This window comes from Lucilia sericata, unplaced genomic scaffold (assembly GCF_015586225.1).
Source record: "Lucilia sericata isolate MDLA Ls3-8-SP2 unplaced genomic scaffold, ASM1558622v1 Contig003109F_arrow, whole genome shotgun sequence".
NCBI lineage: Eukaryota > Metazoa > Arthropoda > Insecta > Diptera > Calliphoridae > Lucilia > Lucilia sericata.
This window is the reverse complement of record NW_023996703.1, coordinates 19,148-34,553: the sequence shown is the minus strand read 5'-3', so window position 1 is coordinate 34,553 and position 15,406 is coordinate 19,148. Positions and strand designations below refer to the sequence as shown.

Genomic DNA, 15,406 nt, shown 5'->3' with positions numbered 1-15,406 from the left:
TTTCACTTAATTTAGTTGGATTTCAATATCTTGTTGATTTGAATGTATTTTGTTGTTGTTCGCATCTGAAAAACAACTTTTCTTTTCAATTATTATCAACAAGTGTGTTTTCTTTATTTAATTTCAAGTTGACTATTGTCCACCTCTTGTTGTATTTATTTTGCTAATTGTTTTTATTTTCTATTATTTACTTAAATTTCTATTTTTCTTGTCTTTAGTCAACTAAAAGATATTTTCCCATTACAAAGTCCATTTGGCTCAGTGGACGTTTTACTACACTTTTTATTTTATTTATTATAATGTTTATTTTTTTGTTATTACTGATATTGATTTCAATTTATTTGTCGGTTTGACTATTGTTTTATTATTAAAATAGATTTATTATTAACTTTGTTAGAGATAATGATTATAAGACCTCTTGTGCGTTCGTTCTATTCTGTGTGCTATAAATATATGAATTTATAATATAAATGCATTATAACTGCGATTATAGAATTGTGTTTAATATTTTAAACTTGAAATATTTAAAAAGTATTATTATCTTTTAATTGTTATAAAAGATTTTAAAGAAATATATTTTTTTAAATATTCTGGTTTTTCCCTAAACATTGGACATTTTGTAGTTGTAGTCATAATGTTAGAGTTTATATTTCGATTAAGTTTTATTTGCTTTCATTTCGATATCAAAATTTGGGCTAATCAGCAAAGTAATAATCAGTAAATGATCGTCAATAATGAAACAACTTGTATAAGATTAGAATCGTCGATTAAAAGTGGTAACTTGTGCCGTACGAGGGCTACAGTAAAAGTTTTTGAAAACTTAAAGAACTTTTATTTTATGAACTATAGACAAGTTTTATTGAATAATCCTATTGAGTAGCCTTTGAACTAGACTATTGGCTACCATATGGACTAGTTTATTAAATATTCAGTAGGCTTGTTATTGACTAGCTGTAGGACAAGTCCATTGACTAGGTTATTGCAATGTCTGTGAACTAGTTTAATGACTACTCTCTGATCTAGTAAGTATATTGACTACTCTATTGGCTAGTTTATTGACTAGTCTATTGTACAGTCATACTGATAAGTATATAGAATGGTCTATGGAATAGTCCATTGATAAATCTATTAACTGATTATTCGATTGACTAGTCTATTGACTATGTCTATTGACAAGTCTATTAACTAGCCTATAGAAACGTCTATTAACTAGTCTATTGACAAATCTATGGAATATTCCACTGATTAATCTATGGATTAGTCTTTCCACTAATATATTTACTAGTTTACGGACTAGCCAAGACACCAGTCTATGGACTGTTATAATGACTATTCTAGGTTCTAGTCTATTGACTAGTCTAATGACTAGTCAATCTAGTCTATTGACTAGTCTATTAACTAATCTATTGACTAATATATGGTATTGTCTACTGATTATTCTATTGACTATTCTATTTTATAGTCTATTGACTATTAATTATTCTATAGACAAGTCTATTAACTACTATTGAGATGCCTATTAACTAGTCTATTGATTAGACTATGGACTACTCTATGAACTAAACTATGGACTAGTCTACTGACAAATCTATGGAATATTCTTCTGACTAGTCTATAAACTAGTCTTTTGACTAATCTATATATGGAATAGTTTAGGGAATAGAAATGACACTAGTCTATGAACTGTTATATGTAATGACTGTTCTAGGGACTAGTCTATTGACTAAGCTATGAATTACTCTATTGGACTGGTCTGATGACCAGTCTATTGACTGGTCTATTGACTAGTCTATTGACAACTCTATCAAGTATATTAACTAAATCTAGACTATGGACTAGTCTACTGTCAAAATCTATAGAATATTCTACTGACTAATCTGTGGACTAATCTTTGGGACTAATCTATATATTGAATAGTTTTACGATCTAGCCCAGACACTAATCTATAGACTGTTATAATGACTATTATAGGTTCTAGTCTATTGAGTAGGCTATTGATTACTCTATGGGCTATTCTATTATCTAGTCTGTTGTCTAGTCTATGGACAAGTCTATTAACTAGTCTATTGGCTAGGCTATAGACTTTTCTATGGACTAGTCTACTGACAAATCTATGGAAAATTTTTCCGACTAGTCTATGGGCTAGTCGTTTGACTAATCTATGTATTGACTAGTTTACGGACGAGCCACACCCTAGTCTATGAACTGTCATAATGACTATTCTACGGACTAGTCTATTAACTAGTCTATGGACTTTCTTAGAGTATTCTAGAAATTTGTTTATGAACTAGTCCTTGATTGGTCTTTTGGTTATTCTTCGGAGTATTGACTAGTACTGAAATTTCATCTCTGCACTATAATGCTCCTTATAAAATGTTTTCTAACTTTAATAGAAAGGAATGAAATATCACAAATTTTAAAAAGTAATAGTAAATTATTGTCTTGGAATTATATGAAAAAAAAACTTATAAAACATTTATTAAATTTTATCTTCTTCATTTCGTTCCAGATATTTCTTCTCCTCTTGATTATATTATATTTTGGCATCATATGTGTTAATTTCACGTTTTCGACGCAAAGATCGTGATGATTTATTTTCCAATGATGAAGATGAATTATTAGTTTATCGCATAAGGTAGAGTAAAATAAAATAACCAATAATAGTAAATATTAGTCACGTTAGCCACAACAACAAACCATAGTCGATAAATGTATTGAAAAACAAGCGAAACAAATCTATTGCATTTTATTGGAATTGATTGTTATTTATTTATTTTTTTAATTTAATTTATCATTTTACAGCTCATGGCTTTGTACATTTTCAATGGCAATAGCAGTTGGAGCAGCACTATTATTACCCGTCTCCATAGCTAGCAATGAAGTGTTATTGCTTTATCCAAATAGTTACTACGTTAAATGGCTAAATAGTTCATTGATCCAAGGTGGGTTAGTTGTTTGTAAACGTATAACGTTTGTTGTATTCGTATGTTTATTGTAATTGTTTTCTATTTTCTACATTTTCTATTTAGGTCTTTGGAATCATGTATTTTTGTTCTCCAATCTCTCCCTGTTTGTATTCCTGCCATTCGCTTATCTATTTACCGAATCGACCGGGTTCTCTGGCAATAAAAAAGGCATTATACCCCGTGTCTATGAAACATTTACAGTATTTAGCCTGTTGGCATTTGTTGTATTAGGTCTCACGTATGTTTTATCCGCTGTTATGGATCCAGAAAAGATTGGATTTTTATCGCTATTAAGTAAGTTTTAATTTCATTATCTCGATAGCTGTTGTGAAAAGAAAAAAGTGAATATAAATTTATAGCGGAAATTTATTGTAAATTTTACGCTTGTAATTTTAAATCATTTATCTGGGTGCAGTGTATTGTAATACCTTCCTAGTCATATTAACTACCACCTTATCTGATATTGTCATTAATTATTTCTTTTTTTGTTTTCTTCTGTTTATTTATAGATTTGGGTAGCGTTCATTTGCCATTTTTATATTCATGTGTATCTTTTTTGGGTGTGCTACTGCTACTTGGTAAGTTTTTTTGTTTATACATATTTATGTTGTTGCATTGTGAGATTTTTTCATTTGTTTTCTATACACTGGTAAATAATTGCATTTGGAAATTGTTGGAAAAATTTACAATGTACGCAGTTATTTAAATTTAACTCCAAAGTTGATATATGGATATTTGAAAAGTGAAAATTGTGTAAAACAAATATAAGCCTGTTCCCACTCTTAGCATTTTTGAGTTATAGACTAGACTATAGACTAGACTATAGACTAGACTATAGACTAGACTATAGACTAGACTATAGACTAGACTATAGACTAGACTATAGACGAGACTATAGACTAGACTATAGACTAGACTATAGACTAGACGATAGACTAGACTATAGACTAGACTATAGACTATCTAGCAGACTGACTATAGACTGGACTATAGACTATACTATAGACTAGACTATAGACTAGACTATAGACTATACTATAGACTAGACTATAGACTAGACTATAGACTATAACAGACTATAGACTAGACTATAGACTAGACTATAGACTAGACTATAGACTAGACTATAAACTAGACTATAGACTAGACTATAGACTAGACTATAGACTAGACTATAGACTAGACTATAGACTAGACTGTAGACTAGACTATAGACTAGACTATAGACTAGACTATAGACTAGATTATAGACTGGACTATAGACTAGACTATAGACTAGACTATAGACTAGACTATAGACTAGACTATAGACTAGACTATAGACTAGACTATAGACTAGACTATAGACTAGACTATAGACTAGACTATAGACTAGACTATAGACTAGACTATAGACTAGGCTATAGACTAGACTATAGACTAGACTATAGACTAGACTATAGACTAGACTATAGACTAGACTATAGACTAGACTATAGACTAGACTATAGAATAGACTATAGACTAGACTATAGGCTAGACTATAGACTAGACTATAGACTAGACTATAGACTAGACTATAGACTAGACTATAGACTAGACTATAGATAGACCTATAGACTAGACTATAGACTAGACTATAGACTAGACTATAGACTAGACTATAGACTAGGACTTAGACTAGACTATAGACTAAGCCTATAGACTAGACTATAGACTAGACTATAGGACTAGACTATAGACTAGACTATAGACTAGACTATAGACTAGACTATAGATACTAGACTATAGACTAGACTATAGACTAGACTATATACTAGACTATAGACTAGACTATAGACTAGACTATATACTAGACTATAGACTAGACTATAGACGAGACTATAGACTAGACTATAGACTAGACTATAGACTAGACTATAGACTAGACTATAGACTAGACTATAGACTGACTATAGACTAGACTATAGACTAGACTATAGACTAGACTATAGACTAGACTATAGACTACACTATAGACTACACTATAGACTTGACTATAGACTAGACTATAGACGAGACTATAGACTAGACTATAGACTAGACTATAGACTAGACTATAGACTAGACTATACTATAGACTAGACTATAGACTAGACTAGACTATAGACTAGACTATAGACTAGACTATAGACTAGACTATAGACTAGACTATAGACTAGACTATAGACTAGACTATAGACTAGACTATAGACTAGACTACAGACTAGACTATAGACTAGACTATAGACTAGACTATAGACTAGACTATAGACTAGACTATAGACTAGACTATAGACTAGACTATAGACTAGACTATAGACTAGACTATAGACTAGACTATAGACTAGACTATAGACTAGACTATAGACTAGACTATAGACTAGACTATAGACTAGACTATAGACTAGACTATAGACTAGACTATAAACTAGACTATAGACTAGACTATAGACTAGACTATAGACTAGACTATAGACTAAACTATAGACTACACTATAGACTAGACTATAGACTAAACTATAGACTACACTATAGACTTGACTATAGACTATTATACGAAGAATACATTGCTTTGCGCATGGATCACTAATTCTAGACTGTAAACTAACTTTAGGCTGGGCTATATGAAGAGTACCTAGCTTTCAACATGGAAAAGCTGGTGTTAGCTTATAAGATAGAATTGTGAACGTAGCTGTTTGTAAGTAGAATTATATCAAATTTATGTTTTTATTAATTTTATATAATATAATATTCATATTGATTCTCTGGCAAATTTATCTAAAAAAATCATCAATAAAATCAGTTTTCTTAGGATTACTTTTTCGTGCAACTTAATGCTAGTTTCGTAATTCTTTTCATCGCCACAACGTTTATAAGCAGCAGCACGATATAGCCAACTACGTAGATTTTTCTCTTCCAATTTATTCAAAACATAATCACAATCCATAATAGCACGTTTATAGTTTTTCAATCTACACGTAAAAGATAAATAAAGAAAAAATTATTATTAACCTTAAGCTTGAAAAGAATTTCAATAATTAAAAATGTAATAGCTTTGTTAAAAATATTTAACAAATTTTGCAGGTTTTCGAAAAATTCGACAAACAAAATATTAATTGTTTAAGGTTTACTTACTTCATATAGGATAATGCTCGATTATTATATAATATAGGACTATCCTTAACATGATCTATGGCCTTGGTATACATGTTTATGGCTTTTTCATAGCTTTGTTTACGGAAGGCTTCATTGCCCAAACTATATTGAAAAGAAATTGTATTATACTCCTATCAACAAATTATTATTAAATTTACTTCTTAACCAACCTTCTAAAATTCTGAGCTATTCTTTCACGCTCCCTTTTATTTTTGTTCTTTCTTCGGCATCTTGTTCCAGCTGTTTCATAAACGTAAATTTATCCATTTCAGCTACATCTTTCTTATCGGCCTCTTCGATTTTTGTTGCTGATTTTTATTAATTGATGTGCGGTCCTCTTTGACCGTAATAATGAAATCATTTTCATTTATTTCATCCATAATATTTTTGGTCCTGAAATTAGAGGTGTTAAGAAAAAATGTATTTTCTGTTGATTAAACTTACGCTGATTTTTTGGTTGCTCCTTCTTCGCCCTCCTTTTTATTGGCATTGCTTATATCTTCCAGCAGTTTCATAACTTGATTAACTTTTGATTCAAATTCCAAAAAATCTTCATCTAATCCGGGAGTATTCATTGTTAATTGTTTTTAATTGACAAATTTAAGTTTTTTTTTTAATTATTGTGTTCAATGTTTTTCTAGCTTCTGTTGAAAATGGTCTTTTGGTAATAGAATAAATAAATATCGTTGCCACATATTTTGTTTTTTATTGCCATAGTAACCTTAATATTATTTTAGAACCTGTTTCTCTATACGAATCCTTGGTAATGCGTTGCCAAGAAATCAGTTTCTTCTAAAAACTAGGGACGGGCATTCGCAAAGAAACTAGATTAAATTATACTAGAAAATAGACTAGACTATAGATTAGCCTATAGTCTAGACTATAGACTAGATTATACTCTAGACTATAAACTATACTATATACTAAACTAAAGACTAGACTCTATACTAGACTCTACTACTAGACCTATAGACTAGACTATAGACTTACTATGACTGACTATAGACAGACTATAGACTAACTATAGACTAGACTATAGACTAGACTATAGACTAGACTATAGACTAGACTATAGACTAGACTATAGACTAGACTATAGACTAGACTATAGACTAGACTATAGACTAGACTATAGACTAGACTATAGAATAGACTATAGACTAGACTATAGACTAGACTTGACTAGACTAGACTAGACTAGACTATACTATAGACTACTATAGACCATAACTATAGACTAGACTATAGACTAGACTATAGACTAGACTATAGATAGACTATAGACTAGACTATAGACTAGACTATAGACTAGACTATAGACTAGACTATAGACTAGACTATAGACTAGACTATAGACTAGACTATAGACTAGACTATAGACTAGACTATAGACTAGACTATAGACTAGACTATAGACTAGACTATAGACTAGACTATAGACTAGACTATAGACTAGACTATAGACTAGACTATAGACTAGAGTATAGACTAGACTATAGACTAGACTATAGGCTTGACTATAGGCTTGACTATAGACTAAAATATAGGCTTGACTATAGACTTGACTATAGACTAGACTATAGACTAGACTATAGACTAGACTATAGACTAGACTATAGACTAGACTATAGACTAGACTCTAGACTAGACTATAGACTAGACTATAGACTAGACTATAGACTAGACTATAGACTAGACTATAGACTAGACTATAGACTAGACTATAGACTAGACTATAGACTAGACTATAGACTAGACTATAGACTAGACTATAGACTAGACTATAGACTAGACTATAGACTAGACTATAGACTAGACTATAGACTAGACTATAGACTAGACTATAGACTAGACTATAGACTAGACTATAGACTAGACTATAGACTAGATTATAGACTAGACTATAGACTAGACTATAGACTAGACTATAGACTAGACTATAGACTAGACTATAGACTAGACTATAGACTAGACTATAGACTAGACTATAGACTAGACTATAGACTAGACTATAGACTAGACTATAGACTAGACTATAGACTAGACTATAGACTAGACTATAGACTAGACTATAGACTAGACTATAGACTAGACTATAGACTAGACTATAGACTAGACTATAGACTAGACTATAGACTAGACTATAGACTAGACTATAGACTAGAGTATAGACTAGACTATAGACTAGACTATAGGCTTGACTATAGGCTTGACTATAGACTAAAATATAGGCTTGACTATAGACTTGACTACAGACTAAAATATAGACTAGACTATAGACTAGGCTAGGTACAGACATGAAATTATGTATAAAATTTAAAAATATTTTTCTAAATCTCACAATGTGTTTACTTTTTACCTTAACAATTTTTTTAATGTATTATTTTAATATCTTTTCCTTTCCAGTTTGCACACCATTTGGCTTTGTACGTCTCTTTGGTGTTGTTGGCCAAGTTTTGGTTAAACCACATCTCTTGCGTGATGTCAACGAAGAGTATATTGCTTTTCATATGGAAGAAGCCAGTGTTAAACGTAAATTAGCTAATTTAGAGCTACAAAATGTTAGCATTAACGAATCTCTTAATGGTACATTTTCATCCAATAACACAACATACGATACACCATCTGGCAGCTATATTTTACACAACATGCTAAATGGTCATCATCATTCACCGCATCAACAAAATAGAAATAATTTTAGTTATTATTATAATAATCTATCATCACGTACTTCATTATCACATTTAATACAAAGAAAACCAATGAATGGTGAGATACATGATCATCAAGCCAAATTAAACGAAAGACTGAGAGAGTTGGAAACTGAGCGTAAAGAATTGGAAAAACTTAAGAAATCATCGGCATTTCAAAGAAATTTTGTATATCCTTTGGCTATGTTGCTGTTACTGTTCTTTACGGGCATTACCATATTGTTGGTGGTGCAGAATACACTGGAGTTATTGATTGGCATCAAGGCTCTACCTTTAAGTACACGGGTAAGTTTAATTGAACAAATTTTAATCTAAAAATAAAGTTTTTAATTTATTAATTTAAAATTTTGTGCAGCAATTTACTTTGGGCATAACTTCCTTATCGAAGTTAGGTCCCTTTGGTGCCGGCCTAGAGGTGTGTCTGATATTTTATTTGGGAGCCACTTCAGCAGTGGGTTTCTACACCATGCCCTTTATGCGTAATGTAAGACCACAAAGGCGCAAAACTTCACTATCACAATTGATACTTAATTGTGCTTTAGTGTTGATTTTAAGTTCTGCCCTGCCATTACTAAGCCGTATTATAGGTGAGTTGATATTTAGTTAAAGTTTTATAAGAAATTAAAACAATTTTATCTTTTTAAGGCATTACCAATTTCGATTTACTGGGTGATTTTGGTGCCATCGAATGGTTGGGCAATTTCCAAATCGTTCTACTTTACAATCTGGTATTCGGCTCTACCACTGCTTTAGTAGTGGCCAATAAATTTACCGCCACCGTGCGTCAAGAGCTTTGTGCGCGGTTAGTAGAGAATTATGTAATTTTTACTAACTACATGTCATTCATCAACTGATATTTACTAAAACGACGCTTTAAAACCATTAAAATTCTGCCAAATCATACTACACTACCAACAACGACATTAACAACTCACCCATCTTCACCTATGGTTCCTATTAAACATTTAAAATCTTCTATTTTACCCACAACATTTTCATCATTCTTTTCTATGGCTTTAATTATGTGGCGTAGTGTGATTAATCATTTAAATGATAATGGTTTTATTGTGTCGTTCTTAAGAGTTTTTGCCAATTTTCATACTAGAAATACAAAAGTTTAAGTTCATTTCAAAAAGCTACATTTTCTTTTCTTAATATAAAATTTAAATACATAACAAATCAATAACTTATTTATCATTAAACATTTTAAATTTGTAATTTAGTAATAAACTCTATAAATCATTTAACATTTTAATTTATAAATAACTTTATGTTTGATGTACCATGTCTTAATTTATTTTTAGTGAAACATTTAAGATTAATTAAATAAATTATAATTTCAATACAATATTAGAGAGTGTCTTCGAAATGGTTTTTAATGCAAATATATTAAAGTTTAATGTAAAAAGCTATCCAAACAATTTTTTTAATTTTTTAAATTTCTAAAATTTGAAAATTTTTGTGAGATTTAAAAAATTTAATTTTTTTGCATGATTTATATTAGATTCACTAATTTTTGTATTAATTTAAAAAAGCTTCCAAAAGCTGTTTTAATTTGCTTTAATATTTTCAACACAAAACAGACATAGAAAATTAAAAATTGTAAATAGTACTAACTTATAACTAACAGTACTATTTTTGAATATAAAGTACTAAACTAAATTTCCGCTAGATTAGAGTATAGACCTGACTATATACTAGACTACAGACCAGACTATAGGACTATAGACTAGACTATAGACTAGACTATAGACTAGACTATAGACTAGACTATAGACTAGACTATAGACTAGACTATAGACTAGACTATAGACTAGACTATAGACTAGACTATAGACTAGACTATAGACTAGACTATAGACTAGACTATAGACTAGACTATAGACTAGACTATAGACTAGACTATAGACTAGACTATAGACTAGACTATAGACTAGACTAGACTAGACTAGACTATAGACTAGACTATAGACTAGACTATAGACTAGACTATAGACTAGACTATAGACTAGAGTATAGACTAGACTATAGACTAGAGTATAGACTAGACTATAGACTAGACTATAGACTAGACTATAGACTAGACTATAGACTAGACTATAGACTAGACTGTAGACTAGACTATAGACTAGACTATAGACTAGACTATAGACTAGACTATAGACTAGACTATAGACTAGACTATAGACTAGACTATAGACTAGACTATAGACTAGACTATAGACTAGACTATAGACTAGACTATAGACTAGACTATAGACTAGACTATAGACTAGACTATAGACTAGACTATAGACTAGACTATAGACTAGACTATAGACTAGACTATAGACTAGACTATAGACTAGACTATAGACTAGACTATAGACTAGACTATAGACTAGACTATAGACTAGACTATAGACTAGACTATAGACTAGACTATAGACTAGACTATAGACTAGATAGACTAGACTATAGACTAGACTATAGACTAGACTATAGACTAGACTATAGACTAGACTATAGACTAGACTATAGACTAGACTATAGACTAGACTATAGACTAGACTATAGACTAGACTATAGACTAGACTATAGACTAGACTATAGACTAGACTATAGACTAGACTATAGACTAGACTATAGACTAGACTATAGACTAGACTATAGACTAGACTATAGACTAGACTATAGACTAGACTATAGACTAGACTATAGACTAGACTATAGACTAGACTATAGACTAGACTATAGACTAGACTATAGACTAGACTATAGACTAGACTATAGACTAGACTATAGACTAGACTATAGACTAGACTATAGACTAGACTATAGACTAGACTATAGACTAGACTATAGACTAGACTATAGACTAGACTATAGACTAGACTATAGACTAGACTATAGACTAGACTATAGACTAGACTATAGACTAGACTATAGACTAGACTATAGACTAGACTATAGACTAGACTATAGACTAGACTATAGACTAGACTATAGACTATAGACTAGACTATAGACTAGACTATAGACTAGACTATAGACTAGACTATAGACTAGACTATAGACTATAGACTAGACTATAGACTATAGACTAGACTATAGACTATAGACTAGACTATAGACTATAGACTAGACTATAGACTATAGACTAGACTATAGACTATAGACTAGACTATAGACTATAGACTAGACTATAGACTAGACTATAGACTAGACTATAGACTAGACTATAGACTAGACTATAGACTAGACTATAGACTAGACTATAGACTAGACTATTGACTAGACTATTGACTAGACTATAGACTAGACTATAGACTAGACTATAGACTAGACTATAGACTAGACTATAGACTAGACTATAGACTAGACTATAGACTAGACTATGGACTAGACTATAGACTAGACTATAGACTAGACTATAGACTAGACTATAGACTAGACTATAGACTAGACTATAGACTAGACTATAGACTAGACTATAGACTAGACTATAGACTAGACTATAGACTAGACTATAGACTAGACTATAGACTAGACTATAGACTAGACTATAGACTAGACTATAGACTAGACTATAGACTAGACTATAGGCTAGACTATAGACTAGACTATAGACTAGACTATAGACTAGACTATAGACTAGACTAGACTATATGACTAGACTATAGGCTAGACTATAGACTAGACTATAGACTAGACGATAGACTAGACTATGACTAGACTATAGACTAGACTATAGACTACTATAGACTAGACTATAGACTGACTAAATGACTAGACTATAGACTAGACTATAGACTAGACTATAGACTAGACTAGAGACTAGACTATAGACTAGACTATAGACTAGACTATAGACTAGACTATAGACTAGACTATAGACTAGACTATAGACTAGACTATAGACTAGACTATAGACTTAGACTATAGACTAGACTATAGACTAGACTATAGACTAGACTATAGACTAGACTATAGACTAGACTATAGACTAGACTATAGACTAGACTATAGACTAGACTATAGACTAGACTATAGACTAGACTAAGACTAGTACTGAAAAAGTAATAAGGTACTAAATTTTCCATGCCTGGCATAAGTGTTATAGAGAGACACATTGTAGTAAGAGAGTAAATATCTGGTGGGAATCGAACTCTGATACTCTATTTTACGTGTTTTAAAACATTTTATTTAGCGTGATATATTCTTATAAGATTACAGTGAGAAAAAAAAATTACGGAATTTATGTAAAAATTATTAAAAAATTTTCATTTTAAAAGATTTGTTTTAATAATCTGCAATAGTAATAACATTTCAAACGATTTATCATATTCGCGATAGTGTAGAATTGTTGTAGATGTTCTTTTTTTTTAAGAAATTTATAAATTTGGTTTCTCTAACTAAATTTGGTTTTCATACGAAAGCGATTGTGGTAATTCTGTAAATCAATAAATATATTATATACACAAACAAGAAAAATCCTTTAGGGTTAAAATAAATATTTGCTAATTAAAACTATAAACAAATACATAATAAGATCTACTGTTTTTCTATGACTTTGCATACGTTAAATAAAAACTATAACGAATTAATAAACATGTATAGAAAGCGTTAAAGTATTCAATTTCTAATAATTAGCAATAATCTATTGATTAATTTCAAAACGCATCTAATAAATAAAAGTTAGTTTACTGAAAATTTGTAAAAAAAATTAAAATAATCATTTAAATGCTAAACCTTAAACAATTATACATACATAGTTATTTTAAGTATGTTTGCAATATATTTTAAGATCGATACTCACTATAATAAAACTATAAAGTATATTAAAATATTTAATAATAAAGGTTTAAATTGTAACTGTTTTCTCTAAAGTCAGTGAGTATTTTCTGTAAACTATAGTATTTTATTAATGTTTTCGATGAATTGTTATAGAAAATAAACTTTGGCTGTGTTCTCTAGCAATCATTCGTTTAATCTGTAGATAGTTTTTGTTTTACTATTTAGAAAAATTTAAAAAATTAATTGAATATTTAAATGCTAATTAATTGGTAGACAAAATTTATATGTTTATTTATAAATAAAATAACGAAAATATATAAACTACATACTATACACTTATGAAAACAATATTTTAAATTAATACTAACTGTTCCTTAAAACAAATTAACACAACATTACAGCTAAAAAACACTAATTAAAACATTTTATATACATTTAATTAACTAATGCTTTAGTCATAAACAAAATTTAATAAAATTATGTGATAATTACAAAAAATAAAAACAAAAACTGTTTTACTTCAACTGAAATGGCACAAGTTATAAAATGCAAAATTTTCTTTAACATTTCTTTCTCTTTACGCTAATCATTGTTGTCAGTCATAGTTTGGTTCATTTCGTTCATCAAAATTGTACTAAACAAAAATTGTTTCTATTTAATTTCTTTTGTTTCATTTTTGTTTAATTACAGATTAAGTGCGATATTTATGTTGGGATGACATAGAACTTTTATGTACATCTATTTATGTTTAAGTGTTATATTGTAAAATACACAGACACACTCGAATCCGAATATTATTTATGAAATTTACAGTTTTATTACGAAAAATGTTAAATGGTTGCAAATTTTTTTGAGTGCTGGAACGCTTTTTACAAAACTTACAAACTGACTTTGTTTACACAGGCTAACAAAATTTTAAAAACTTGAAACGCAGAGACCAAAATATACATTTCTATAAGGAATAAACAGTGCTAAATCCGAATATGACTTAATATTTTTATACTCACCATCAAAAAAGATGGGGGGTATATTGATTTTGTCATTCCGTTTGTAACACATCGAAATATTGGTCATAGACCCACAAAAGTATATATATTCTTGGTCCTCATTAAATTCTAAGACGATCTAGCCATGTCTGTCCGTCTGTCCGTCCGTCTGTCTGTCTGTCTGTTGAAAGCACGATAGAGTCCGAATGGAAAGAGCTAGAGGATTGAAATTTCACACAAATATTTCTTATAGGTAAGGTTTGTTTGGTATTGAAAATGGGCAATATCGGTCCACGTTTTCGGATAGCCCCCATACAAGTGGCACCTCGAAAATCAGCTTTAACAGCCATAACTTGCTTAAAAATACGAATATAGCGATGAAATTCGACATAAGTAAGTTTCTAATCATCCAAAATCACTATGCAAAATTTTATGAGGATCGGTCCATAATTGACCCTACCCCCCATTTAAGGTCCCCTTCAAAAAATGACTTTATCGCTCATTACTGGCTTAAAAATACTAGTATATAGATGAAATTCGACATAAGTAAGTTTCATACGAGTCAAAATCTATCTAAAAACTTTTATGAGGATCGACCCATAATTATAATCGACCCATAATATAAGGTCCCCTTCAGAAAATTACTTTAACGCTTATAACTGGCCTAAAAATACGAGTATATAGATGAAATTCGACATAAGTAAGTTTCATTCGAGTCAAACGAGGTTTGATGGCGGGTATATAAGATTCGGCATAGCCGAATATAACACTCTTACTTGTTTTCCATCACATCAGGTTTTTGAGTCATTCC

At 30.2% G+C, this 15,406-nt stretch overlaps 2 protein-coding genes across 2 annotated transcripts; one reads left to right on the top strand and one right to left on the bottom strand.

Annotated features, from left to right (window-relative positions):
• Positions 1-2,521: 2,521 nt before the first annotated feature.
• On the top strand, positions 2,522-14,703 carry LOC119614596 (protein Lilipod-like). The gene is made up of 8 exons (XM_037970710.1): positions 2,522-2,635; positions 2,803-2,942; positions 3,030-3,260; positions 3,476-3,544; positions 8,529-9,118; positions 9,189-9,420; positions 9,479-9,635; positions 14,300-14,703. Exons 2-8 carry the CDS (start codon positions 2,825-2,827, stop codon positions 14,325-14,327), a joined length of 1,425 nt encoding a protein of 474 aa, XP_037826638.1. The 5' UTR covers positions 2,522-2,635; positions 2,803-2,824; the 3' UTR covers positions 14,328-14,703.
• LOC119614597 (tetratricopeptide repeat protein 12-like) lies at positions 5,719-6,754 on the bottom strand. The gene is given in 8 exon segments (XM_037970711.1): positions 5,719-5,751; positions 5,753-5,796; positions 5,799-5,938; positions 6,102-6,224; positions 6,293-6,332; positions 6,335-6,421; positions 6,424-6,515; positions 6,567-6,754. Coding segments are annotated over 8 exon segments (690 nt in total). The 5' UTR covers positions 6,698-6,754.
• Positions 14,704-15,406: the final 703 nt, after the last annotated feature.